The 27,201-nt window shown below is 37.7% G+C and overlaps 1 protein-coding gene across 1 annotated transcript in view; it reads left to right on the plus strand.

The window, feature by feature from the left end:
• The window catches only part of RPS6KA2 (ribosomal protein S6 kinase A2), a 284,003-nt gene that overhangs the window by 150,639 nt on the left and 106,163 nt on the right, over positions 1-27,201 (plus strand). Inside the window, exons 4-8 of the mRNA XM_036767616.1 lie at positions 10,050-10,130; positions 11,766-11,845; positions 16,255-16,361; positions 19,962-19,999; positions 21,042-21,184. Of these exons, the coding sequence (XP_036623511.1) occupies positions 10,050-10,130; positions 11,766-11,845; positions 16,255-16,361; positions 19,962-19,999; positions 21,042-21,184 (449 nt within the window). The remainder of the gene's footprint in view (positions 1-10,049; positions 10,131-11,765; positions 11,846-16,254; positions 16,362-19,961; positions 20,000-21,041; positions 21,185-27,201) is intronic.

Genomic DNA, 27,201 nt, shown 5'->3' on the forward strand with positions numbered 1-27,201 from the left:
TGATTTTTATCTTAGTATCCCAAGTGCTTCTCACAGACCTTGGCAAACAGTAGGTGTTTAATAAGTGTCTGATTGATTACTCACCCTTGTGGAGTTTACATTCTGCTAAATTCTGAAGTGTTTCAACTAAGTAACTTTCAGACTTTTTAATATTATTTGTTGTAGAGGAAAGAAAAGAGAAATCTCTTAATGGTTATTTCTGCTAGGATGGTGAATGAGATTAATATTTTGTTGATTAAATGTTGCTTTACTTCTCTTTGTTTACTTTGAGTACAGAACAGCAACTAAATATAGCCTTGGTTCTTGGATGTTGAACAATAGAACCACTCATCCAAGGCCATTCTTTTGTTGAGACTTTAAATTTCTCAAAGCTGAAAAATAATTTTGAAAATTATTTTCATTCAGAAACCTGAGAATTAATCTTAAATAGGATGCAATTTTGCTTCTAGTACCTTTTTATGAGCTTTGAAAGGAAGTCTTGAAAAATAAAGTCTTCATCAGGACTGTGATTTTGCCATGACATTATTTAAAGAGATCTCAGATGAAGTGCATAGTTCTAGCCAGCCAAACTTTCCAGAAACTCTAAAGCCTTATTGGCAATGAACATGAGTCCATCATTTAACTATATGATCTTCAGGCTATCCTCAATGTAAAACAAATGTAGGGTCACAACCTCCTTGAACAACAAGCATTTATTAAGTACCTACTATGTGCCAGGTATAGGACAAAGTCTACATGACGATAGTAACCCACACATTACATTGCCAGACCTATCTTGCTGATTCAAAGCATTTGTGGCCAGTAACTAGTATCAAGTGATTATTATACTTGCTTTTTTTTTAAAAAAAAAAATCTGATAACTATGTTGGTGATTCACATTCTGCTTGATATGTCTGGTTTCATAGAAAAGAAAAGAAAAAACTGAGGGGTCAGAGTGATTAACATGCTGAATGTGAACCAGCAACTTAGCAGCCTTCCTAATAATTAATGGATATTGCCTGCAGGGAAAAAAAATTAATGACTGAAAATCAGACTAGACCTACAAATACTGGGATAATGATGACAGGTCCAGTGAGAGGTATTCAGGAAAGTGGCCCACAGCACTAGAAGACTTAGTATTAAAGGAGCATGCTCCTTTCAAAAGAAAAAAGAGTGATTAGTAGCTAAATTTACATGATTCATCATGCCTACTAAAATGAGTTGCCAAAATACCTCCATGTTTTGCTAGCAAAAAAAAAAATTGTGCCCTTCACAGTGAAATGAAGCTCATAGGTACCTCTACATTTGTCACATCCACTGAGGACCACTGCAATGCACCATTATATCTGGGACCTGTGCTGAAGGGTAGATGAAAGTCACAGCTGGTGCAGAAGGTAGCAGCTTGCCTGATTGCATAAAGTAAACCGTGAAAATCACATCACCCCAATCCTGCACATCTTGGGCTGGAGACCGATATAGTATTAGCTCAAATTAAGCTCTTTTATCCACAAACTTAAGGTCTGCCATTAGAAGAGAAGCTCAAAATTCACTGGAATTTTTCTTTTTTCATTTTTCTAACAGAACAGCCCATTATATTGTAACCTTAACTTGTCAAATAGCAGATAAGAAGCATACTGCATGAAGGCCAGAGATTGAAGAATTTCTTAGATTCCTAGAATTTTAGATCTGGAAGGAGTTTTTAGGGTTCACCGAGCCCAGTGCCTTCCTTTTAAAACCTTTCAACAGAATACATATTGCCAAAATTTCCACTTAGGTCTATTTTGACAAATCTCTACCTCAGCTATCCAAAGATCTCAAGAAATAAAAAATGGAATATACAGTTCCTATATTTCATCATTCACTCTGATTCAGTTATAATGGAAAAAGAAGGAAAAGTATCTTCTTTAATTTCATTGCAATAAATATTCAAAAAGCACCTACTGCATACAAAGTTCTATGCCAAATTCTGAGAGTACAAAAATTACATATCCCTTGCCCTCATGGAGCTTATATTCCACGATATGGACACAGATTGCATGCATACAAGATAATCTGAGGAATTAGTAGTACAATTGTGGGGGAGAATGAATCAGGAAAGACTTTGGGGTAGGAAGTGGCGCTTAACTTGGCCTAATAATATCTTAGTTTGTGCCCCTAGAATCAAGGAAAAGTACAATGGAACTCAGCTGCCAAGGTGGGTGGCTTATACAAATTAAGCACCAATTACTTCTCTTCCTATATAATAGAAAATAAAATATTTGCTTTCGAAATATACTTCATTCTCAATGGGATTATGTCTACATGACATTGTAATTCAAATGGCAGATTTATTGTCTTAGCCATCTTATTCTGTCCCTAGATATTTCACTTGACGGTAAGCATACCACAAAATATGCATATTGAGAATATAAATTTTGCAGCTCTTCCCCAAACAAGGCTCTAATAGGTGACATGAGGATCTTTTTGATGAGCAATCTCAGAAAAACTAGCTTCTCATCTGAGCTATACATGTCATGGCTATGTTTGCTACAGCTAGTGTGTATGTAAGTGGCCAGCCTTAGAGATCTGAGAGTATCATATCATAAAAGATTCCCCTTTAATGTGATATCTTTATCAACATTCCATTCAAATGACAGGACTCATTTCTTTGATTTTTTTTTTTTTGCTGTTCTCTTAAATATAGTATCTGCCTTTGGGAACCTGAACCTAAGATGTGTTTTCTTCATTTTAAGCTATCTCCTTATCATGTCTATTTGTTCTTATCATCAGGACTATAATTAGGGGAGGACATAGTGGACATATTTTGAGGTAGGCTTGAACCAATCAACCAACCATTATTTTTTAGGCATCCACTAAGTGCCAGTGTGCCAGAAAATGGGTATACAAATAAAGTCCAGAAGATTTAGGTTCCAATCCTGAACAACACTTAACCTCTGTGTGCCTCATTTAACCTCTAGCACTAATAAAAATAATAACTGAAGTTATAGCCATTTGCAAAGATGTTGATAAATATTATCTCAACTGAATCTCACAACAACCCTGTTTTATAAATGAAGACACTGAGACTCAGAGAGGTTAACTGACTTGCTCAGAGCTACACAGCTTCTGAGAGTCTGAGACAAAATTCAAACCTAAGTCTTCCTGACTTTATCCAACTACTATTCAACTCCATCCACTGCACCCTGTGTGTATGTCTATAACATGAAATGTATGAATTTCAGTGAAGTCATAGATTCATTGGTGGATTGGAATATTCCCCCTCCCATTAGATTGTAAGCTCCTTGATTACAAGGATTATAATTTTTTCATGTCTACAACCCTAGAACTTATGTATCTATGCATACACACTGATCAGTAGGCATGCTAATTTTCCCAAAAGAAGAAAATCACAGATCCTTGACATATTCATATACTAGAACTATCAACAGAAATATTTTAATCTGGTTTCCATCCTTCCTGAACCCCAACTAAACTCAGTCAGTGATCCCCATTATGTTTTAGAATGTACTTGAATCATCTTAATATTAAGAGCTGAAAATATGATGCAAAAACAAAGCTTTTAAAGTGTGATTTAAATGAGGTTAAAACATCGGCATCAAATTGCAAAGGCTGCAGTTATCCTAGAAAGTTACCTTTCATTCGACCCATTCTGGCCACTTAAGTTAGAGGTGAAAAGAGACTCCAGTGCAGAGCTGCAGGGCATGTTCTCCAATAATATCTTTGTAGTATCAATTTGCTGTAATTGGAAAAAGTGACAAAACTGTTGAAGAAAAGATAGACTTCCTGACAAAGAGGTATTTCTGACATGATCATCTCCCTCATGAGGAAAATGTGCCTGAGTCACTGAAAAATCCATTTATTTAGGATGGCTACTCAGATGGCTAGCTGTCTAACAAGGAATGATATTCTTTACTTTTAACTGGATTCTATGTCAGCAAGTTGCCCAGAGAGACTTTTTATTGAATATTCCTATATAAGATACTGGGTTTCTTTCAAGTAGATATCTTGGTTACTGAAAAGGGCAAGGAAAATACATTTGCAAAGAAAAGCTGATAAAGTCAACAAGAAGAACCACAGCCTTTCAAATAAAATATTGAGGAGAAATGCAGACTATTTGCAGGACTAGATAGAGAACTGCCCCTCAAATGAATGTAATAAGAGGACGTTTGAAGGAAGAGCAAAGAGTAAAAAATGCTGGAAGGTATTGTTGTCCACAAGCTTATTTGCATGTGGCCTTTTTTAGAGTTTAACTGAAGAATTATGAATAAAGTAACTAGGAACTATGGGTCAATTAGATAAGGACTATGGGGCTTATACCTGACAGAAAGTTGGATTTCTTGAGTTTTACCTCATAAGGTTACTATCCACAAGGAGATTCTGATCTGAAGCATGAAGATGTGAGAAACCAGATTAAAAAACCATAGGCCACCAGGACAAAAGAAGCAGGTAAGTAAGCAGGACACAGGAGTAAACACAAGAAGCCAGGGACAGAAGACATAGTGATGGGAGAAGCTGCTTTCCATTATTCAGCTTACACTTCAGATGCTTTGCTGGGAGCCTGCTGATTAGAAGAGAGGCATTGCTTTGCTCATCAGCTGGAAAAAGAGGGGTCAGATAAGAGAACTATTTAGCTATTGTGGTAATTGGAGGAAAGCTGAAGACTGCTGTTGTGTACAGAGCTGTCTAGCTAATTGCCTTCTAATGTCATCCACAGTTTGAGAGAGGGGAAACTTCTTAGGACTTCCTGTTTGTTCTCTACTCCCCTCTATGGTTTGAGAGGAGGAAAGAGACTCAACATCTCTTTTGTTATGGCCCGTGATTATTGGAGAAGAGGCTCTATTTCACTAGATGTTGATTGGAGAAATTAGCGTCCTGTTGAATAAAGAGCTAGCTGGCTGGGATTATCTCCATCATGTAGACAGCTAGCCCGATGAGCCACTTGTCACTGAGCAACTGCTATGGTGATGCTTTTGTTTTTTTTTGCTTAAAGAGTATAATCCTTTCTCATCATCCCCTTAAGAGAGTCTGTGAACTAAAAGAGCTTGCCATATTTACCAACTGGAGAGCAGAAAAGTTTTTGCTCAACAGGAGAGCAGTGAAATCCAGACGGTTATCAACTGTTAGAGAAGTAGCTTCTTATGGTGCAGAAGGTTCCTAGAGGGACCAAGGTCCTTGAGGCCTACAGTCCATCTGAACATGGAATTCTCTACATGTGCCTTCCTGCTAGGTTTCTTTCATTCTATGCCAGCTCTCCCTTACAGACACTGTTTTCATTGATAGAAGAGTTTCACTCAGGTTTGTCTAGGGACCGTGATGTTCTGATTATTCCTGATTTTGTCTTTTCTTAGATAAGTGTGATGTCTGATTATTCTTTCTTTCCCCTTCTATTGAGTAAATGTTACACTCATTATTGCTTTGTCTTACCATTGCAGTTTTTTTCTTTTCTTTTACATCTAAAAGTTAGTAGTGTCATGGTGACTGGTTTGGGAAATCACATGGGGGATGGATCTCAGGAGCTACAGTGGCAGGTGATAGAAATATATACCCCCACACCAGGGTTACCTGTAGGACCCTAAGAGATTCAGAGTTTTATTGATACAGCATATGCCTTTTGGGGAACCACAGATATGTCAGTGAGTACAGGTTAGGGGAGGGTATCAGCTCAGAAAGGATGGGGAGCTATACTGAGAAGGAAGAGATACCTGATCACAGGTATGATATAAGCTTTCCACTTCCTAGTATAAAGCTTATCCATATTTCTTATCTATTTGTCTCACATTTTTTCATTAGTTTTTATTTGGAGAGAACCTTCCTGGTGCCACTGTTTTCATCAAGGGCTTTATCTAGATGAGATCTTTTTTCTCTTTTGTGAAATGAACGGGCGACAACATGATTGTCATTTTCTGCTTCTGAAGATGTTTCCTCAGTTGTTCATATCAGCAGTTGCTACTACCACCTATAATTCATCATAGTAGTGCCATGCATGGGCACTTTGTGATTGCTTCTGCCATGTGGTAGATGTGTGGATTATGGGGAGTGGAGGAGCAGGGTAGTATCTTTGTCTGTTCTTCTAGGTTACAGAGCGATACAATCAAACACAAAGCACATAGACTAAGTGGCCTCTGAGATTCCTTCCAGTTTTGGAGCTATGATCCTATGATGCTGAGTTTGGGTATTTATAATATTTCAAATCATATGGTGAGGTAGCTTGATGGAGAAAACTTCTCTAATGAACAAACTAGCATATTGATATGAGGCTTTGTTCTTGGATAAACATACTTGCTTATTTCTATTAATGAGCTGCGTTAATTTTAGAAAATGAAATAATAAAAATTTCTAAATCAAAAAGCACATTTGCATTTTAATGTGAATGTAAAGTTAATAGTAAACTTTGTTGAGCATTTAGAAGTCACATATCCACAGATTAAACATTCAATCTAACATTAATTTAATGCCTAAGTATGTACAGGAATGGCAGTGCATTGCAATGAATAGATAGCTGGGCTCAAAGTCAGCAAGAGCTAGGGTGAAGTCCTGCCCTGTACTTGTATTGGCTGTGTGACCTTGGGGAAGTCATCTCATCTCTCAGTTTTCCCAGGCAACTTTAGAACCATATAAGTTGTAGAATAGTTGCCCATCTGAATTGATTATCTCCATGGAAGTAATTCCATAGGCCAATGAATTCACAGGTTCAGATCAAAAATGTGCAAGGTACTATACTAAGTGCTGGGCATATAAAAATTGTAGGATCAAAGATTTAGAGCTGGAAGGGACTTTAGAAGTCATTGAATCCAATATCATGATTTTGCAAATGAGGAAACTGAGGTTATATGTAGTTAAGTGGCAGAGACAGGATTTAAATCCGGTCTTCATAACTCTAAGTCTAATTTATTCTTCAATATGTCATGAGATGAATAATGTCTTTGCTCTCAAGTAGCTTGCATCTAATGGGTAGATAGGACAAGGATATACTCCTGAAGATCTGTGATCTCATTAGTGGGGCTATTCCTTCAATGATAGAAATCACAACCAAGCATGCCTACCTACTTGCGTTCTTATCCTCCCATAAGCTCACCATAAAGGGCCCACCCAATATGTGAAGAGTCTTCAAGTTCTCTTGATATTGCATGGCTGCCAGTGGGTCCTATGGCCTTCCCATCAGTTATCATCCCACACTAAGTGACTGGCTCATCTTTTTTCTGCTAATATACTTCTCTGATGAATTTTTCTTTCTTGGTGTCTTGGTCTCCTTATTTAGACAGGCTGAAAGTGTAAGGGCTATTCATGGTCCTAATCCCACTACTGATAAGCACAGGACCCTTCACCTGTCACATTTCCATCCTGGGCCAGTTTGCCCCTCCTTAAGTATCCTGGTGCGCCCCCTACTCCCCTGGGATCAGCGTACTGGTACCAGACTTAATGCAGACACTCAGTCAACTTAGTCCACTCTAGCTAAGAAGTCCTGAGTTCAAGTGATCCACCAACCAAGTAGCAGGGATTATAGGCAGATGCCGTCAGCCCCAACATGATGACCTTATTTATACTGTTACTCCTACAAAACTCCTTAATAGCAATGTGTTGTAGCTCTGCTCACACTCACCATGTAGCTCTGCACTGCACTGTACGTGAAACTCAACAAAAGACAAGGTAGAATGTGAAAAGAGGAATCTGTACCAAATATTCCAGCAATTTTTTAAGAGAAGAGAGATTATTTTCAACTGTGTGGATAAGGAAAATATTCATTCAGGAGAGACAGCTGAAATGTATCCTGAAGGAAAAGAAAGATTTCAACAGATGGAGATAAATAAAAAATGTATTGCAGGAACACAGGGTGTCTTTTATGAATGACAGGAAGAGGGATATGACAGGGTGAGTTTGAATATCAGTTGTTAATCTAATGTAGCTGTAAACATACATAAAAGGGATTAATATGAAGCAAAGAGGAAAGGTAGGTTTGAGTCAGATTGTCAAAGATTTTAAATACCAAGCTTTGGGGTTACAGTATATTTAATGCTATGTATAACAGAGAGCCGCCGATTACTCTTAAGCAGGAGAGTAACATGGTCAGACAGACCTGCACCGTGGGAAAATTTTTATGGATACTGAGTATACAGTGGACCAGTACAGGTGGATACCTCTGCAACTCATCATCTTAGTTGAACTTGAACCTAGGGTATTCTGGGTTTATCCACTGTGCCAGGCTGCATCTCTCTGACGATGATGGCGATGATGATGATGATGACGATGATGATGACGATGACTATGACACTTTCCTCACAGCACTGTACATTAAGCAGTTTACCAATAGAGTTGTACCTCTTTTCTGATTATAGCCAACCTTAGCCCTACCTCACTGTTCTCTTTCACTTTACCTAGTATTATATAGCTTAATGGTATAGGTCACTTTAAAAGAAATAATATACTAACATACTTTACAAATGTTCAGAGTTATATAAATCTAAGCCGCTATTGTTACTCTTGTGATTCTTTGATATCATCAACCATACCATTAAACAAACATTTCATTTAGCATCTACTACATTCAGAACACTATTTATAAGGTGGGTGAGATAAAAAATTTAGGTAAGACATAGTCACACCCTCATGGAGGGCAATGCCACTTACAGTCTAGTTGGGAATATAATGTACATACAAATAAGTATTATTCCATTTTTGCAAGGGAAACCTAAACAGTTGTGGGAATGGCAAGGTGAGCCTGAAATCTATAGGTCCCGTGCTCTTGGCTCACTTTTTACAACTGGGAAATAGAAGAGTTAAACTAGATGATCTCCAATGTTCCTTCCAACCTTAACATTCTATAAACCTATGACTTCTATGATCCATTTTGGGAAAGAGTACTTTGAGAAGGGCAGAATCTTGGCCCATCCCCTTTTCCTGGAGTTTGCCTTCCACTAGCCTCCTAACCTCTTCAGAAGCCTCTTCTTGCCCTTCTACTTACATTCCCATCAGTCTCAACATCTTATTGCTTATTCAGCAATTAAGGTGTTTCTAAAAAGTGAATGAACAATGACTGTAATTCAGTAATTAACTCAAAGGGGGTTTTGAGGTATATATGGATTTTTCAATAAGAAAAGATGGTAAGACCAGACTCTATTCTCCAGCCTATTGAACAGATTTTGAAATACAGTTACTATGATAATAAAGAGAAAAACAATCTCTAAGCTCAAGGACCATTACTCTAGAGACAAAAACACTGCCAGTGATTTGAAATTGTATTGTAAATACAAATGCTCAACAAGCATTTTCACTTCTGAACCCAGGGCTCAGTCTATAATTATTTTGGGTAATAATTTCCATTCATAACCCTTGCTTCATTAAATTCCTCCCAACCTAAATTGCCTTTGTTTTTCTTTTACCTCCCCCAAAGCATTTGTCATCTGGGGGTTCAGGCTCTACAGACTACCTGTCCCCTAGCTGTTACAATACATTAGTGTTAATAATGCATTGTCCTTTCGTCCAGGATGTTATGAGCAGAATATTATAGCAAGGAAACAGGACACCTGAGTTCTAGTGCCAGGACTTCCCAATAATTAACTATGTTACTTTGGCTAAGTCATGTAGCCTCATGGGTCTCAATTTTCTCATCTGCAAAATAAGTGAATTTAACTGCACAGTCAGCTCTGAAAAGTATAATACTGTTATTTCATCTAGGGGGATTGTAATAATGAGCTCTCAGGCTTGGAAAGTAGGGTCATTACAAATTATAGAAGGTCTTGAATGCTAAGTTAAAGTGGTTAGACTTTATTTAAGAGGTAAGAGGGAGCCTTGAAGGATTGAGCACTTTACACATGGCCCAATGATGATCACACATGGCATGCATAAGGGAATGATTCTACCATATCAAAGTGTAAGAGAACACTTGATTAAGTGGTTTGATTATGCTTTTGACTATGGATTTATGTAAACCCCTAAGTTCTCCTTATTTGGGGAAGTGGGGCTGGTAGGGGTATTTATGCCTTTAAAACTGGTCGCATCTAAGTTTATACCTTCCCTTTACATGAAAAGTTTATTTCCTGACTTCTGAAAGTTTTTGTTATTGTGCCTTACAGTTCGAGATCGGGTAAGATCAAAAATGGAGAGAGATATTTTGGCAGAAGTGAATCACCCTTTCATTGTCAAGCTTCATTACGGTAAATACAATTTTTAAAAGTAACAAATGGTTGTAAGAACTTGGGGCAAGTTACTCCAAATAAAAGAACCATCACAAGGTAGAAAGAGGAAAATACTAGTTAATTCACCTAACTCTCTGCTTCTAGTTACTTCCTCTTTAAAAATACACAATGACCTATTTATGACAGCACCTTTTAAAATACATTTCCTTAAATGGGAACAACTCAGAATTAGGAAATCAATTTTTATCTTGTCTTGTAAAGTTCTTATGTATCCTAGCTTGGATGATTTCAATATTTGTTCCTATTTTCATAAGTGAATAAAATGTCAGAAGAAAATCATAATGGGCAAATGATCCAAGGCCCAATAATCTTATAAATTAATTTTTGCATTTTTTCTTTGCCATTTTATCTTCCCTTAATTAGGGGAATTTTTAGAGTTGTAGGGAGAAGTTACAAAAAAATTGATATGCCAAGAGACACAAGTGATGCAATATTCTAGTTACGTTTTTACTTGAGTCTTAAGGATTATCCTTTATTTTAAGAGCTTGGCCGTGACTTAGGGCCTGCAATGCTGCAAAATAGAGCAGAAAGACAAAAACTTATAAGGGAATAAAAGTTGGGGGAGATTATCAGTGAAAGTAAGATAGAAATATAAAACAGAAACAAATGGCTTTAAGGAGAAAGAAATGGAATTATCTTTCAGCTCACATACAATACTGCCTAATAATTTCTTCTTAAAATGATCAGAATAAAAAACTGAATATATTTATTTAGGAATTCTTATAAATCCAAGCATGGTAGTGCATACCTGTAATCACGGCTACCAGGAAGGCTGATCCCTCCACAAACTCTTAGCTAGTTCTCAGGTCACCAAAGGAATGCATTTGCAAGACAGTTGAACATAGCTGGTGGTGCTGTCTGCGACCTGGAACACAACAAAAATAATTAGCCACGCAAAGTGTTCTAACACATAAACTTAGTTTCATTACCATGATGCTATAACCAGCTGTACTAACCAGTCCCAGATGCTTCCATAAAAGAAGTAACAGAGTGACGTCAAACACAATTGTAAAGAACACATGTCTTATTGAAGCTATAGGGACAAACATAGTAGTCTCTATTTAAGGTCTCTTCTCAGTCAAACATATGATGTTTTAGCCTTAAGCTGTTGCACTCCTATAATCTTCAGAGCTTTTGCCATTTAATGTACTTATCAAATGTATCAGAATATATTTTATATTTATCAACAATATTGAAATAAAGGTTTGTTATTAAACTTGAATCAGCTAGTTATATTCCATATTTCCCTCACTTCTGCCCACACCCTACTCCACCTCAATAATAAGACAGGTTCCTTTGTGATGAAAAGAAAAAGGAGTAGGAAATATCAAAACCCTAAATTTAAAAAAAAAAAAAGACAGCAGAGCTATTCATTTTAGGCCATTTTTTTCTATTTTCTCTACCCAGGTGTCTGTTATCCCACCTGAGTTCCTGTATCTTTTCTGGAATGACTCAGTTTTATAAATGGATGTTATTATGTTGACTAAAGAGAACCTTTAAAGTATAAAGAGACGAGTCAGAATGAATGAGTCATGTCCAATCCGAGGAGACCTTCACCACTGATGACCTGTCCTACCTTCTTTCCCAATACAGCCTTTCAGACAGAAGGAAAACTGTATCTAATATTAGATTTCCTACGAGGAGGAGATCTTTTCACCAGACTCTCCAAAGAGGTAAGCTCGTAAGCTGAAAAAGATGTGAATTGCTGTAGGTTTCCTTCTTGAATTCAGGTTAGAGCTGTTGTGGATTTGATGACATGAATTTGTTTTATAAGGAGAATGTCACGGGGCAATGCAAAAGAGACATGAGACCCAGCGTTGCTGAGACACCTTGAGGCAAATAACTCCTGTGTGACTCTGTACAGTGAGAGTGATGATAATTGGACTTCCTCTACTGCCCTTTACAGAGAAATATGAGCTTGTTATTCTGATTGCTATCTGAAGCTGTTTCCAGATTGCTTCGTGGTCCTTGTTGGAAGGATGCTTTGAGAACAAAGCTCAAGTACCCATGCTGGATGAAAGTCCTTAGTCACAGTTTATTTTTCAGGGACATCTATTCGAGTGCTCAACAATGGGGATAGAGGGCCTTCATGTTTGTTAGTAATTCTCAATATAATAATAATGATGACAATAACATTTCTATAGCTTACTTACTTACTATAGCTAACTTACTATGTGCCAGGCACTGTGTTAAGCGCTTTACAGTTATTATCTCATTTTGATCATCACAACAACCCTGAGAGATAGGTGCTGTCATTGTCTCCATCTTACAATAGAAGAAACTGAGGCAGACAGAGGTCGAGTGACTCTCCTAGGGTCACACAAGCAAGTACATGTTTGAGGCTGAATTTGAACTCAGGTCTTTCTGACTCCAGGCTCAAAACTCCATAATGTTCAACAGTCACTCACCTTAAATGGAACATTTTGCTACAGTGGAATGAACATTGGATTTATAGTCAGAGGACCTCAGTTTGAATCCTGGCACTGTCGCTAACTACCTTGTGACCCTGGACAAGTCATTTAACTGATCTAGGAATCAATTTTCTCATCTATTAAACAAAGGGTTGGAGTAGGCGACTTTCTGTACTCTTGCAGATATAAATATATGATTGTATGATCCTTCTGTTCCCTAATTAATCTAGCTTCTTGGGTTGAGTTGAAAGACATGCTGCATATTAAAGCTCAGGAAAATCACAGAATTTTGCTAGTGACAATACTAATGCTTATATTCCACAACCAGCATTTATTAAGCACCTACTATTCTCTATATGGGACTGCTAGTTGGTGCATTAGATAGAGTCAGGAAGATTCATCTTCTTGAATTTAAATCTAGCCTCAGATACTTACTAGCTGTGTGACCCTGGGTGAGTCATTTAACCCTGTTTGCCTCAGTTGTCTCATCTATAAAATGAGCTGGAGAAGAAAATGGCAAACCACTTCAGTATCTTTGCCAAGAAAATCCCAAATGGGGTCACAAGGAGTTGGACATGACTGAAATGACTGAACAATAATATTTTCTATGCATTGTGCGAGGCTCATACAAGACAAGCAATTAAACGATCTTTACTCTGAAGGAGCTTACTGAGGCAACTGATTCTATTTGTAGTATGAAGGTGGCTGAGGTTAAGGTAGTACCCTTGACAGAAACTGGGAAATTCAAGAGGGGGAAGATAATGAATTCAGTTTTATAACTATTAATTTGAGATGTGTATGGAATATACATTTGAAATGCCCAATAGGCAGCTGATTAACACAGAGCTATAGTTCAGGGGAGAAACAGAGGCTGAATCTATGTCTATGAGTCACATGTATAAAGATGATAATTAAATCTGTAAAAGCTGATACGATCACCAAGAAAAAGTATAGAGATGAGAAGAGGACACAAGTTAGAGCTTCAGGGTACATTCGAAGTCAGGGGCATGATAACAATGATGAGCCAGTGAAGGTGACAGAGAGGTTGATTGGGAAAAAAAGAGTCACCTTATTATCAGAGGTTGCAAGAAAGTAGAGAGTGGGGAATGTTGTAAGAGTTGAAGAAGAGGGAAAAGAAGGTCATGTCAAGAGGCCTTGATTACAAGATCCTCACCTTGGGAGGGATCAGTGGGAAAGGGCAGAGGTATGGGAGGCTTGAGGAAAAAAAGTGTTTGGAATATATCCTAAAGGGAGTGGGATAAGGAATCAATCAGTGAGAAGTAATAGGACTTTCTTATACCAGTGAGGACCCAATTGAGGTTAAAATACATAAATATGTAGTGTCCCCAGTAAGAGAGGAGAATGGTCAGGAATCAACATTTTAATGAAATACATTGAGTACAATTTGTATTTCTGATGTTCTCTAACCATAATCTTACTTGTTAGTCTGTGGGTATAAGATCTTTATTTTCCACCAAAGTACTTCCACTTTGTGCATCAAATGGCTGAATCTACCCAAGTATTTTGTGTTCAATCTGTGTCCCACTGAATGAAACTTTGTCCTTTGCACATGCCAGCTGTTAACAAGGTATCATTTTGACCTGTTTTGTGTCTATTACTCTCCATGGATCACTTAGAGCTGAAAGTTACTGTAGGTGGCCCATCTTGGGTTATTCTTTTGTATGATCCCTTTCTGTGATGCCATATGTCCACAGGCTCTTGAATAGTAGCTAAGTACCTGACTGATAAAATGTCAAAATGAATAAGGAAACTGCCTGTGTTGGTGAAATTTGATGTGCAGTAGTGATGGGCAAGGTAGCAAACAACAGTTATAAATCCTATACAGAGAGAGAGAAAGGATCTTGGAGGCCTTCTGGTCCTATGAGTAAACTGAGGTTGAGCCTAAAGTGATTTGCCCAAGGCCACACAGGAAGTAAGCACCAAAAGTGGGAATTAAACCCAGGTCCTTTTACTCTTGAACCCATATTTGTTCTATTGTCATATTCTTGATTTAGCTTAGCAGAATTTTTACGTTATTCTTTTCCTCAAATCATGCATGAAGTCCCAGGAGAGTATTACTTGCTATGTTGTGTTGGTACATCAAAGGTGGATAGACCATAAAGATTTTTGGTAAGGGATAAGAGAGAAGAATTGGCCCCGTTATTTCTTTGGTGTAAAGCAGCTCCCAGAGAGAAACTTCCTCTTTCAATACAGTTCAACACCTTCTCTACAACTTATACTCTTAGAAAGTTGCTTAGAACACCATAAAGGAAGGAGGAAAGGAAGAAAGGAAGGAGGGAGGGAAGGAAGGAGAGAGGGAAAGAAGGAAGGAGGGAGGGAAGGAGGAATAAGTGTTTATTAAGTGTCTAGTATATCCCAGACCCTGTGCTAAGTGTTTTACAAGTATTTCATTTGATCCTCACAACAAATCTGGAATCTAGGTACCATTATCACCCCCATTTTAAAGTTGAAGAAACTGAGACAAAGATTAAATAACTTGCCCAGGGTCACACAACTAGTAAACATCTGCGGTTGTAGTCTTCCTAACTCCTAGCCCAGCATTGTATCCACTGTGCCATCTAGCTACAGTTAAATGACTTGTCCAGAATCACACTGCCAGTCTCTGTGAGATGTGGGATTTGAACCCAGATCTTCCTGGCTCTAAAGCCAGATCTTATCCGTTACAACTACAGTACTACTCACTAAAGATCTGGTAGCATGAATATATAGCTAACTTTTAATTGTTCATGGGACATTTACCTTAACATCAGCTATTCCATAATAAATTTTCAAAATTCCTCTAATCAGTTAACACCTCCTTAGTTCTTTGTTGAAAAACAGCCTGATATGGTGGAACAGTCCTGGATTTAGAGTCAAAGGACTAATTTCAAATCTTACCTCTACCATTTATTACCAATGTGACCTTGAGCAAATCACTTGACTTATCTGGGCTTCAATTTCATCGTTTGTAATACGAAGAAGTTTGATTAGAGCACCTTCAAAATACCTTCCAGCCCTAGATCTATGATCCTACCTTGAGCAAGGAGACTGTCCACAAAGCCTTATTCAAGCCCAGCAGGGAAGCCTTTTGAAACTGAAACTACTTCTCCTGTCTTCTTTCTTTCTCTCCCCAAAGAAGGAGGGCAGACCTCTAGACTCAGTAATTTTGCAAGAGACCTAGGAATGATTCCTTCCTTTCCTTATTCTAAGTTAAAGAAGGAGTTGAGCAGAGTAGAAAATCTGCATATATTTGTGAATTTTCCTCATTAGGTTTTCAATGTGGCTCCATTTTTGATTGAAATGTTAAACTTATACAAAACAGAAGTACCCATACTTACGTATAAGTACAAAATTACAGCCCAAGGTGAAATAACCAGGGATTGGGAGAATTATTAGCTACTCTGCTCCAATATATTTACATCAGTGGTTGAGAGATGCCTGCACATTTAATCTTTTCTCTTACTTCCCTTATCTTAAAACTATGAACTTTTTTTTTCCATCAGAAGAGCCAAAAATGACTAGGTAGTGGGAGCCCATGGTTTTTTCACAGAACAAATTGGACTAAATTGTATACTTTTTAGGAGAAATGAGTCACTCTTGCTGGCAGAGTTCTCTAGAACAAATCAGCCACACAAGAAAGTAAATGGATTTCTTCTTTTCTCTCTTACCAGGTAATGTTTACTGAAGAGGATGTGAAGTTCTACTTAGCTGAGCTGGCCTTGGCTTTAGACCACCTTCATGGTCTAGGAATCATTTACAGGGATCTAAAGCCTGAAAAGTAAGTAAGAGGGAAGAAGCAAAGGGAAATAAGAATTCCTGGAATGTACATTTGTTCCTTATCTACTGCTGACAAGTGTTAGTAACACTGAAGCCTTTACCCACATCCACCCTTCCTTCCCCAAAAGTCCTGGCACTGCAGACAAGGGTTAGAAAATCTCTGCAAAGCAGGCTGGGAAAGTCTTTGTGCTGTCAGGTTCCTAGGCAGAGATTCCAGGACAGTCTAAGGAATGCTCTTCTCTTCTTGTCCTTGGAAAAGTCACCAAGCTGCTGCCTTTTGAGATGTATTCAGATCCTCCTGAATACTGGGAGAAATATTTCCTGAAGTAAGATGCTAGCCCCATAACTTTCCAACTAGCACTGAGTTTTGTCCTTCTTGCCTTCTCTCAACTGTACATGGTGAGCTCTTTCAGATGTTTGATCAGACTCAAGGAAAATGAACTTCAAGCTTTTTTCAATATAAGCCACTCAGTGTATGTATGTATGTCTGTGTATACATATATATATGTGTGTGTGTGTGTGCACATATAGATACATATGCATGTACCTAAATGTATACATATGCATATGTATATATATACATTTATATACACATATATAAATAATTGGTTGTTTAGTTGTGTCCAACTCTTCATAACCCCATTTTGGGGTTTTCTTGGCAAAGATCCTGGAGTGGTTTGCCATTCTTTCTCCAGCTCATTTTATAGATGAGGAAACTGAGGCAAAAATGTTTAAGTGACTTGCCTTAGGGTCATGCATCTAGTAAATATCTGATGCCAGATTTGAACTCAGGTCTTCCTGACTCCTAGCTCAGCGCTCTATCCACCACACCACCTAGATGCCCCAGTATATTTTTGAGTCAATTGGCTTTCAAAAACACCTTCTCGTATAGTAGAAGGTCAGTTTTCCCTTAATTCTCCTTACAATCAGCCAGTGATCTTATTGCTAGAATGTCAGTCAACTAACATTTATTAAGCGCCTACTATGTAAAAGGCACTATACTAAGCACACTGTGTATTTAATCCATACTAGGAATGAAAGTAGCTTTTTCTAAATGCCTTTTCCCTTTCCCTTTCATCTCTAGTGATAATATAGATAAGATGGCCATGCAGAGACAACCGGATTTAATGCATGATATTTTTTTCAGTTCTAATTGACCAGCATAAAGTAAAAATTCTTCTCTGAGGCAAGCTTCACTAAATGTGTTTCAACTTTTTTTGTGTGAAACACTTGCATATTCATAAGCAAAGTTTGCATGCTAAACTTTATCATTGTGAGGGGAGGAATTCATTGTTTATGGGAGATTGTGGGCATGGCAGCCCACATAAACAAGTACATTTTTGGCATGTCTTATTAAATTGCATTTGAACTATTTTTGAAAGCTCTAGCTTGAATCTTAACATAGAAGAGTAGAATATTTTATTAAATATAACTGCCTTTCTGAAAAACTGATGCAAAAAGCAAATGCTTTTAATTGCTATCTCTGATTTGTAAGTAAGTACTTTAATCCTCTAGCTATCCACCTTTTGGTTAGTTTTAAGTATGAGATACTACTTAAGAGTCTTTTCCATCATCTTTGGTATCAGGGATACAAAAGGTGTCCCTGAAAATAAGCTTTAAAATAAGCTTATCTTTCATCTCTTGGGTATTGTATTATAGAAACAGATGACATAATGCCTGCTTTACCTCCCATAGACATATGGGGTAAACAGACATTCATGTGTGAGAGAAGCAATATATGCATACATATTGAGGGAGTGGCTGATTCCATTCTCCTTTAAAGGTTAAAGTGATCTTTTAGAATTTAAATATAGTAACATTTAATTGCAGTGCTTAAGAAGTGTTTTGTTTATCTCAGAGTTATTAGATTATCATTCTGGAAAGTCCTTCATTTCTAGGTATGGATTGAGTAAGACAAACAAATTTGCTTTGTCAGCTAAAAATTAGCCTCATAATTCTTTGTAATACATTTTTTCTTTTAGTTTTTTCAACACACTCACAAAAACTGTACAAATATTTTTCTAGTGGATTTTCCATAGGAAAATGCATTTTATGTATGATAACAAATGACAAAATGAGATAACATATAAAGTGTTCCTACCCTCCCAAACTCATTTGTGTAACTCTGTGTGTGTGTGTGTGTGTGTGTGTGTGTGTGTGTGTGTGTGTGCCAGTGAGAAAAGAAAAAAATAACAATATAAAATGTTTTCCCAAATGGATTACAAAGAAAATTCATGTTCTGCGTGACCTGAATAACACTTCTGTGAGAAACATTGTGATGCTAACCAACGTTTTTCTTCTAAAATACTACATATTAAATTATGTATAAAATACTCATGTTCAGCCTTCTTGGGCATAAAAATAGATGTAAATTCCTTTATTTTCTGCCAAAATTTCCTCAGCTTCTCCTTAGCTCATGAGTATTCCATTGCCTTGGGATTCCTAAATCAGTATTTATGGATTATTTTCAATATACTTCAAATCTCAAAGCATACTATGGGTATATTAGTTTGGAAAGCAGCCGAAAGCAATAGTGCACAGCATATTTTCACCTCAAACAAAAATTTCCACCAAAATCATGTGTCAAAAGGAACAGTGAAGTCAAAAGATAACACTTATTCATCTTTACATTTATCCCATTTCTTCTCCTCCTGGCCCAGATCCTTCATACTCTGGGCGCATGGCCATGTTTTCAGCTCTATATACATCCATCCCTCCTTAATTGCTGCAAAATTCAGGCATACCAGAAATACATTCCAGTCATTCCTGGAGAATTGACCCGAACCTCTAGGAAGCATCTGTTCCTACCACCACCACTCATGCCTCTAGGATTTCTGACACCATCCTGGTTTCAAAGAAATTACTTTTAAGTGCTTCTGGAGTGGAATAGCAATCAGCCACAGTAGTTTCAGAACTCTCCTAAATCTTGTCTTTTTCCTCAAGAAAAGATAGACTTTGGGAAATCGCCAAAACTACTTTGATGCCGGTAGGGCAGGCCAGAAGTGTCTGAATGCTGAGGCAGGATTGAAAGATATTCATTGATTTTTGACTGATTAAGCATACATCAGAGGGCCAAAGGTGCCTTCCTTAATTCATGGACTTGGTTATGTCATTTACTTGTAAATTATCCCCCAGCCTTGAGCAATCTAATAGAAGACTTTATCCCAGTTCTCCCACTCCCTCCAAAACCCAAGCAAAACACAAAGGGATTAAATTCCTTCTAAAGTTAGGTGGGGTTGGACAAAGATTGAGGAGAGTTAATTCAATCTCATTATCAGTAAGGTCCTTCAAGAGAATGAACTTTGAAATGGGGCTATAGAAAAAGGTAAAACTTTGGATCTCCTCAAATCTTTGGTTGTTAATAATGATTTTTCTCACCACCAAGAAGAAACAGTTTGAATAGAAAGTATATTGTCTCCAAGCCCAAAAATCTACATAGCAAAAAAAATCTACATAGACAGATATCCCATTGGCCATGGTCCATTCCCTTGGCTCATTTTTTTTCTACCATGCTAATGAAAAATTAATCTTTCCACTGTCTCTTCTGGTTTAATATGCTGAGTCTTCTTCTAAAGTCCTATTTTCTTTCCTTTAATTTTAGCATCCTGCTGGATGAAGAGGGGCACATTAAGATTACAGGTTTGTAAGATAGCTCTTCCTAAGACTTCTTCTTGGCCCTTGTAAACTTACATGTCATTTGAAAATGGAAAGATCCACTAGTCCAACTTCCATTTGTTTGCAAGTACCTTTTCAATTGATTTTCACAAATATTTTTGTTGGTCTGGTAGGTTATGATCCATTCTCTGCTATACTTTAAACTCTCTTAAATGGTGATTTTTTTAAATCCCTCTTTTTTATTTCCTATTTCTTTCCTGTTCTCATCTTTCATCTTATACCCTCCAGTTGAGGCCCGTTTATACTTCATAATGCCATTATGCTGCTCTCAGCAGTATAATGATGCTGCAGTCAAGAACCTCTATATTTAGACCATATTTTAGAAGCCTTCTTGAACTTGGGTATTTGTCTACTTTCCTCATAAGCTTAAAAACAGTGGAGTGTAGCAAAAAATTTGAGGAACCCAAGCAAAATTTCTCAAAAGGGCTACCTAATATTTATTGATAGAACTTCACCCTGCTTACAGGATTGTACAGCTATTGTACCTGTCAAACAGTCACAAAGTTAGCTTTGTCTGTACTGCCTGAGGACTTCGTCTCAGACTGAAGTCATGGAAGGAGTTAACACTTAACAAGCTGCGTAACTGAACTTCAGTAAATGGACACCTTCCAAAAGTGACTGAGGTGGCAATTAGAGGTAAATGTGATACTTCGTGGAGCCTTAGGAGTCTAGATGATGCTCTGCCTGTGTGCTGCTGTTTAAATTACCCAAAAAGTACAGAATTATCACTGCTACCTAATGGCAGTACTTTCAGGGATTCATCATTTGGGAGCTCTAAGCTATCCAAAGGTATTTGCCCGTAGATGAACATGCATTTTAAAAAGGGTGAGAATGCATTTGGAAGAAGTGGGAGAACACAAGACCTAGCCAATCAGAACCAATGTGTCTGAAAACGTGATTGGACATGACCTCATTCTTTTGAGATACTGGCTTTGATGATACACAAGGGAAAGGGTTATGATGACAACAGTTAAATTTAAGTTGTGTCTTTTTTTTCCACGTTTAGATTTTGGCCTGAGCAAGGAGGCTATCGACCATGATAAGCGAGCTTATTCCTTCTGTGGGACAATAGAATATATGGCTCCAGAGGTGGTGAATCGACGAGGGCACACACAGAGTGCAGACTGGTGGTCCTTTGGTGTGCTCATGGTAATGGCCCATTCTAGTCATCCTGCTTATTGTAAAACTTTTTTATTCATCAGGAAAAAAAAATGTGCATTGCCCCTCCCCATCCCCTTTTTTTCATTACTCCAGGACTCAATAACTTAGCACATCCTCCTGTAAACCATGCACCTGTATTCCTGTGCCTGTCTTAGTTTTCTGTGTCCTTTCCCTTACTCCAAGATATGAGTCATAGAATCTCAAAGCTAAAGAAAACCTCAGAGACCATCTAGTCCAACCTACAGTGGAAAGCAAAATCTTCTCCACAACATAAATAACAAGCAGTCATTGATCCTTTCCTTACAACCTTTAAGGAAAGGGAACCTACTATGTTGTGGGACAACACACACAATTTTCAGTAAGTTTCATTGTTAGGATATTTTTTTATGCCAGCAAAGCTAAATCTATTTCTTTTTACAATAAGTAATATAAATGAAAGATTAAATACCTAAAGATGAGGGACAAAAACTGTATCTTTCTATCTATCTCCCTGAGTTCAAATTTGGCCTCAGACATTTATTAGCTGTATGACCCTGGGCAAGTCACTTAACCCTGTTTGCTTCAGTTTCTTCATCTATAAAATGAGCTAGAAAAGGAAATGGCAAAACACTACAGTATCTTTGCCAAGAAAATCCCAGATGGGGTCACAGAGTTGGATATGACTGAAAACAACAATCCATCTGTGAATGTTTTTGTATCTTGACTACAGTCAAATAACTAAGCAGTAGCAGGCAGGACTTGAACCCGGGCCTTTTGACTTCATGTTCAGTGCTTTTCCAATTATATTGCGCTAAACAAGCAACATGTTTTCAAACATTGTCTAAAAAAGGGAGGAATCTTATATTTTAAAAGTATTAAAATAAAGTTATAAATAAGCATTAGGTATGCTCCTTTTTTCTCATCATAGGCATGGAAAATGACGTTTGAATCATCATAGAAGAATCACAGAATTTTAGAATTGGAAATAACTTTTAAAAATAATCTAGTCCAATCTCTTCACTTTTTAGGTGAGGAAACATACCCAAGGAGGCTTGATGACTTCCCAGAATCACACAGATACCTAGTAACAAAGCCACAAAGATAACTGAGTTCTCCAGAGCTTAAGCAGAGTGTTTAGATCCATCTTGCCAGTTGTTGTCTGTCTCTGAAACTTCTGCTATAATTTTTGATTAGGAGATTTTGTATTACCTGCTGTAAAAATGATCTAAATGTGCCAGCTTTAGGAAAAACGGGTTAACTGGCTCTGGGACCAAGTGGACATTTGGTTTTTAGGCCCCTGAACTCCTGAGTATTACAAATTCCTCTGAGAAACTGTAGTGATAGGAAGTATCTGACCTCCCAAGATCCCAGAGAGCATATTTCAATCAATGGCTCTTCACTCTTAAATCTCTCTCTCTCTCTCTCTCATGCTTTGTATGATCTTCAGTAGCGTTCCACTGTAATATTTATCTCTGTTACCCATTCCCATTAAAGCAAGCCCTAAAATCCTGAAAAGATGACAGAAAAGAAAAGGAAAACAAGCTTTTAAATGATTTCTGTAACATTTCCTGTGAATTGCGGTGACAAAGTTCTATCATCTGTAAATCATAGATTCATCCCAAATGGACCTTAGAGATCACTTAGTCCAACCCCCTCATTTTTAAGATGAGGAACTAAGACCCAGAGTGGTAAAGTTACTTCCCTGAGGTCACATACATAGTAAGTGGAATGGACCAAGTAAGTTAAAATAAGCAGAATTTAGTTTGAAGTAGGAGTTAGGAAGGAGAGAGAAATAGAAAACATTTTATACATCAGCTTTATAAATGAAAAACATAGATAAGAAAATCTGTTTAATATAATAAATAAAAATTAAGGCAAATTAAAGCAGAGAAACAGACCAGCATTTCCTGCAGTACATTTCTACCTGGATGAGCCATTGGCATCTCAAATTCAGTGTTTACAAAACTGACCTAATTATCTTTCCCCAAAAAACCTGTCCTTCTTTTTGAATTCCCCATTTATTTTAATGCCATTGCCATCCTTCTAGTCACTCAGGCTTAAATCCTCAGAATGATTTAATTCTTACTTCTTTTTCTATCTCCCACCGCCAATCCAGTTAGTTAAAAGTCCTGTCGATTGATTATATATTCACTATAATTGTCTCACATCTGACCTCCCTTTCCACCCCCACCATATTCAGATTTTCATTGACCAATCATTTGGATTATTACCGCAGTTGTCTATCTCATCTCCCTTCAGCCTCTTCCCCTTCTAATCCATCCTACACACTGCCAGATTAATCTCTTCTGGATTCCAAGCCCAACACTCTTTATCTACTGCACCACCTCGCTGCCCAGAGGAAAATGAATAGACGACAATCCCACCGAAAAGTATTTTCTATATTTTTGCAGGCAGGGAGAAGAAAAAGGAAAGGGGGAGGGGAGTTGCTGGGGAAGAGAGAAAATAAGAGTAGTGCAGGTTGTGCAAGGGGAGCTGACCTCAGAATCAGGAAGACCCTGTTCAAGTCCTGTCTGTAATTGCTACTGGCTGTATGGCCTAGAACATCTCATTGCCTCCAGTCGACTCTCTATGCCTGTAAACTGCTCAATAATTTCATTGGTTGAGAAATTTTATTCACCAAGAAATTCCATACATCAATAAAATCACTTGTCTGGGGGTATATGTATATGTATATGTATATGTATATGTATATGTATATGTATATGTATATGTATATGTATGTATATACACACACATACAAACATATACATATGCATACATATGTATATGGGCATATATATGTATATATATACTTACATATATATAGCTATTAAAACTTAAAACTCTACTTAGACTTTGAAGACACCTGGGGCAGGGGTGAAGGTGGGGAGAGAGAGAGACAGAAGGAGGGAGAGGGAGGGAGGGAGGGAGAGAATAAGCAGAGAAAGACACAGACCCACAGATGGATAGAGAGAGATGTGCTCAGGTTGCCTCTGACACATAGTATGTGACCACTTAGTGGCCCAGGTGACTATTTCAGATTATAGGTACCAATTTAGGTGCCAGAGCAGGTACCAGTTTGTAATGGCAACAATGGTTCCTCACCAGGAAATTCCACATACAATCACTAACATTACAGTGAATTAACAATCCAGTCTAAAGCAAACGATTCTAGATAGATAGAAGAAATATATGTGCATATATAGAAGTGTATGCATTTATGTATGAATATCTACATATATGTTGTTATATATAGAGAGATATTAATGCCACCAACCACCTAAAACAGCTTTATTATTAATTTTTTTAAAACCGTGTTAGATTTCTAAATAGATATAGTTAGCTGATATATATTTGGGGTTCTGCTGACTCATTTTGTATCACTTCATAGAAGTCTTCCAGCAGTGCCTCGAATTCTTCATATTAATCTTTCTCTGTAGCACACAAGTCCTCCAAAACATTAGGGTGTTATGAACTCCAATCCACTCACCTCCTCTCCCATCTTATACTATCCACTGCTTCTTGTTACATCTTTTGGCTTTTCATTGGGGTTTGCAGAGGCATGCTGCTTATATAACAAATCTGGTTCTGCGGAAAAGCCACCATCTTCAGCCTCTCAGCATTGGCCAGCCCGGTGCCTAGTCATCACTCAAAACATGTTTCAGTGACAGTTTGTGGGATCACATTATCATCATTTTCAAGCTGGAAAGGGTCTTAGAAGTTCTTGGGTCTAGCCCCTTCATTTTACAGATGCAGAAACTAGAAGCCTGGAAAGGCTTAAGTGACTTCTCAGAAGTTACACAGGTAATAAGTAACAGAGATAGCATTTGAAACTGTGCCTCTGCTCATTTTATTTGCTAATTGAAGAGGTCTTGATGGAATATTGTAATGAGCAGCAGAGAGAAAAGGCCTCTCTGGTCACTCTCCAGCTTCCTACTGACAAATCCCAGAACAATCTGGTTTTGTTGAAAGCACATACTCAGCATGGTTTAGGGTGACATCCAATAAGAGAGGGACTGTGAAGGCCAGGAAGGTCATGGGGTCATAGTAATAATTATCATTATGATGATTATGGTACTTGCATTTATATAGCATTTTAAGGTTGCAAAGTGTTTTACATATATTCTCTTATTTGAGCCTTATAACAACCTTGTTGGGTAGATACTATTGTCTCCATATGCCAAGGAGTATGCCAAGGTGTCACAGAGGTGAAATGATTTGCCTATGGCCAAACAACAAGCCAGTGACAGATGAGATTTACTCCCAGATCTTCTGGCTCTGTGTCTTGTACATTCTCCATAGTAGCTTCAGAATCCATTTTGTAGTAAACAGAATGGTCCATCGGGAAGGAATAGGGGGAAATGTAGTGTGTGTACAATAGCTTTAGCTCATGAAGAGACCAGCTCATAAAACTCATTTGGTTCATGAGGCACCTTCTGTTTGCTTTGCTAAGGAAAGTTAAAAGCCATTAAGTTCGTAGACCAAGGAGACTGATTGGTCTCCCACATAGTAACTGGTTCACTTCACTGAAGACAGAAGCCTGTAAAAAACTATAGTTGTATTTCTTCTTTCCTTGCTTCTTTTCCTTCTTTCTTTCTTTCTTTCTCTCTCTTTCTTTATTCCTTCCTTCCTTTCTGTTTTTCTTTCTTTTCCTCTTTCTTTCTTCCTTTTTTTCTTTCTTCCTTTCACAGAACTATATAAAGACTATATTGCTATTCTAAGTGAATCTCCTTGAGGAGGATTGAATTTCCTTTGCTGGGAATTTGTAACTTGAAGAAAGCATTTTTTAAAATAGTTTTCATATTTGTGTCCTTAGAAAATTATTAACATGCCTCTACATCAGGCTGGAAATTGCTTTTTACAAGGATGTTTTGATTAATTCTTGTGGACCTTTTCTCTTTCTTTTTTATTTTTTTATTCCCAACCTATTATTTACTTGATATGGGGAACTTCTAGTGCAGAAACACCCTCCGCTCATGCTGATTGGCAAGTCCTGTGTGTTATAGTCTTAGAGAGTTTCCTAGGCGTGGAGAGATTCATTTTTTAAAAAATTTCATAGCCTCAGAATCCAAGAACTGGAAAGGATTTAGAAATTATCTAGTCCATTCCCTTCAGGGCAGCTAGGTGGTGCAGTGGATAGAGTGCCAGGACTGAAGTCAGGAAGACTCATCTTCCTGAGCTCAAATCTGGCCCCAGACACTTACTGGCTGTATGACATTGGAAAAGTCACTTAACCCTGTTTGCCTCAGTTTTGTCATCTGTAAAATGAGCTGGAGAAGGAATGGCAAACCACTTCAGTATCTTTGCCAAGAAACCCCAAATGGGATCACAAAGAGTCAAACATGACTGAAAAGAGACTCAACAACAACAACCATAGTCTAGTCCCTTCAGATTACAGATGAGGAGAGAGAGATCCAACCTTCCCCCAAACTCATACCACTAATTAGTGGCAGAACCAGAACCAGAGTCCAAGTCTCCAGGTCAATGGTATTAGTACCACACAGCCTCCCAAAAACATCTTGGCAACTCTTGTTTATAAGATCATCTTACGTTGGTCTTTCTGTGTCCCTTCCTTGCAGAATTTTTTAGGTAGAACCGTTTTTACTGACAAAGAGTTATTTTCACATTATCTAGGCTAGTTTTTCTCAGAGTGCCTTATGGTATGACAAGTATTTATACACACAAAGACATCCAAATAAAAGATATGTAGTCAGTCCCCAATACAAGATAGCTGTAGGAGAATGAACAGTTGATTTACATGACCATTCTGCTGTATGTACAAAAACACAGACATGAATGTCCCACTCGAATGTAAGTTCCACAATGACAGGGAGCATAAACTTTGCATTTCATCCAGTATCCAGCACATATGTATCAATGTTTGTCCAACGGAACTGTGAATGTGTATTGTGTAACCTTTAAGATTAAAATGGCACCTTTAATTCACTTTAAGGATTTCCATCAGTGACATAAACTAAAAGTCTGGACCACCAAGTAAAATTTCTAGAGACCCACTTCATGAACCA

The sequence above is a fragment of the Trichosurus vulpecula genome, chromosome 7, assembly GCF_011100635.1.
Source record: "Trichosurus vulpecula isolate mTriVul1 chromosome 7, mTriVul1.pri, whole genome shotgun sequence".
Taxonomy (NCBI): Eukaryota; Metazoa; Chordata; class Mammalia; order Diprotodontia; family Phalangeridae; genus Trichosurus; species Trichosurus vulpecula.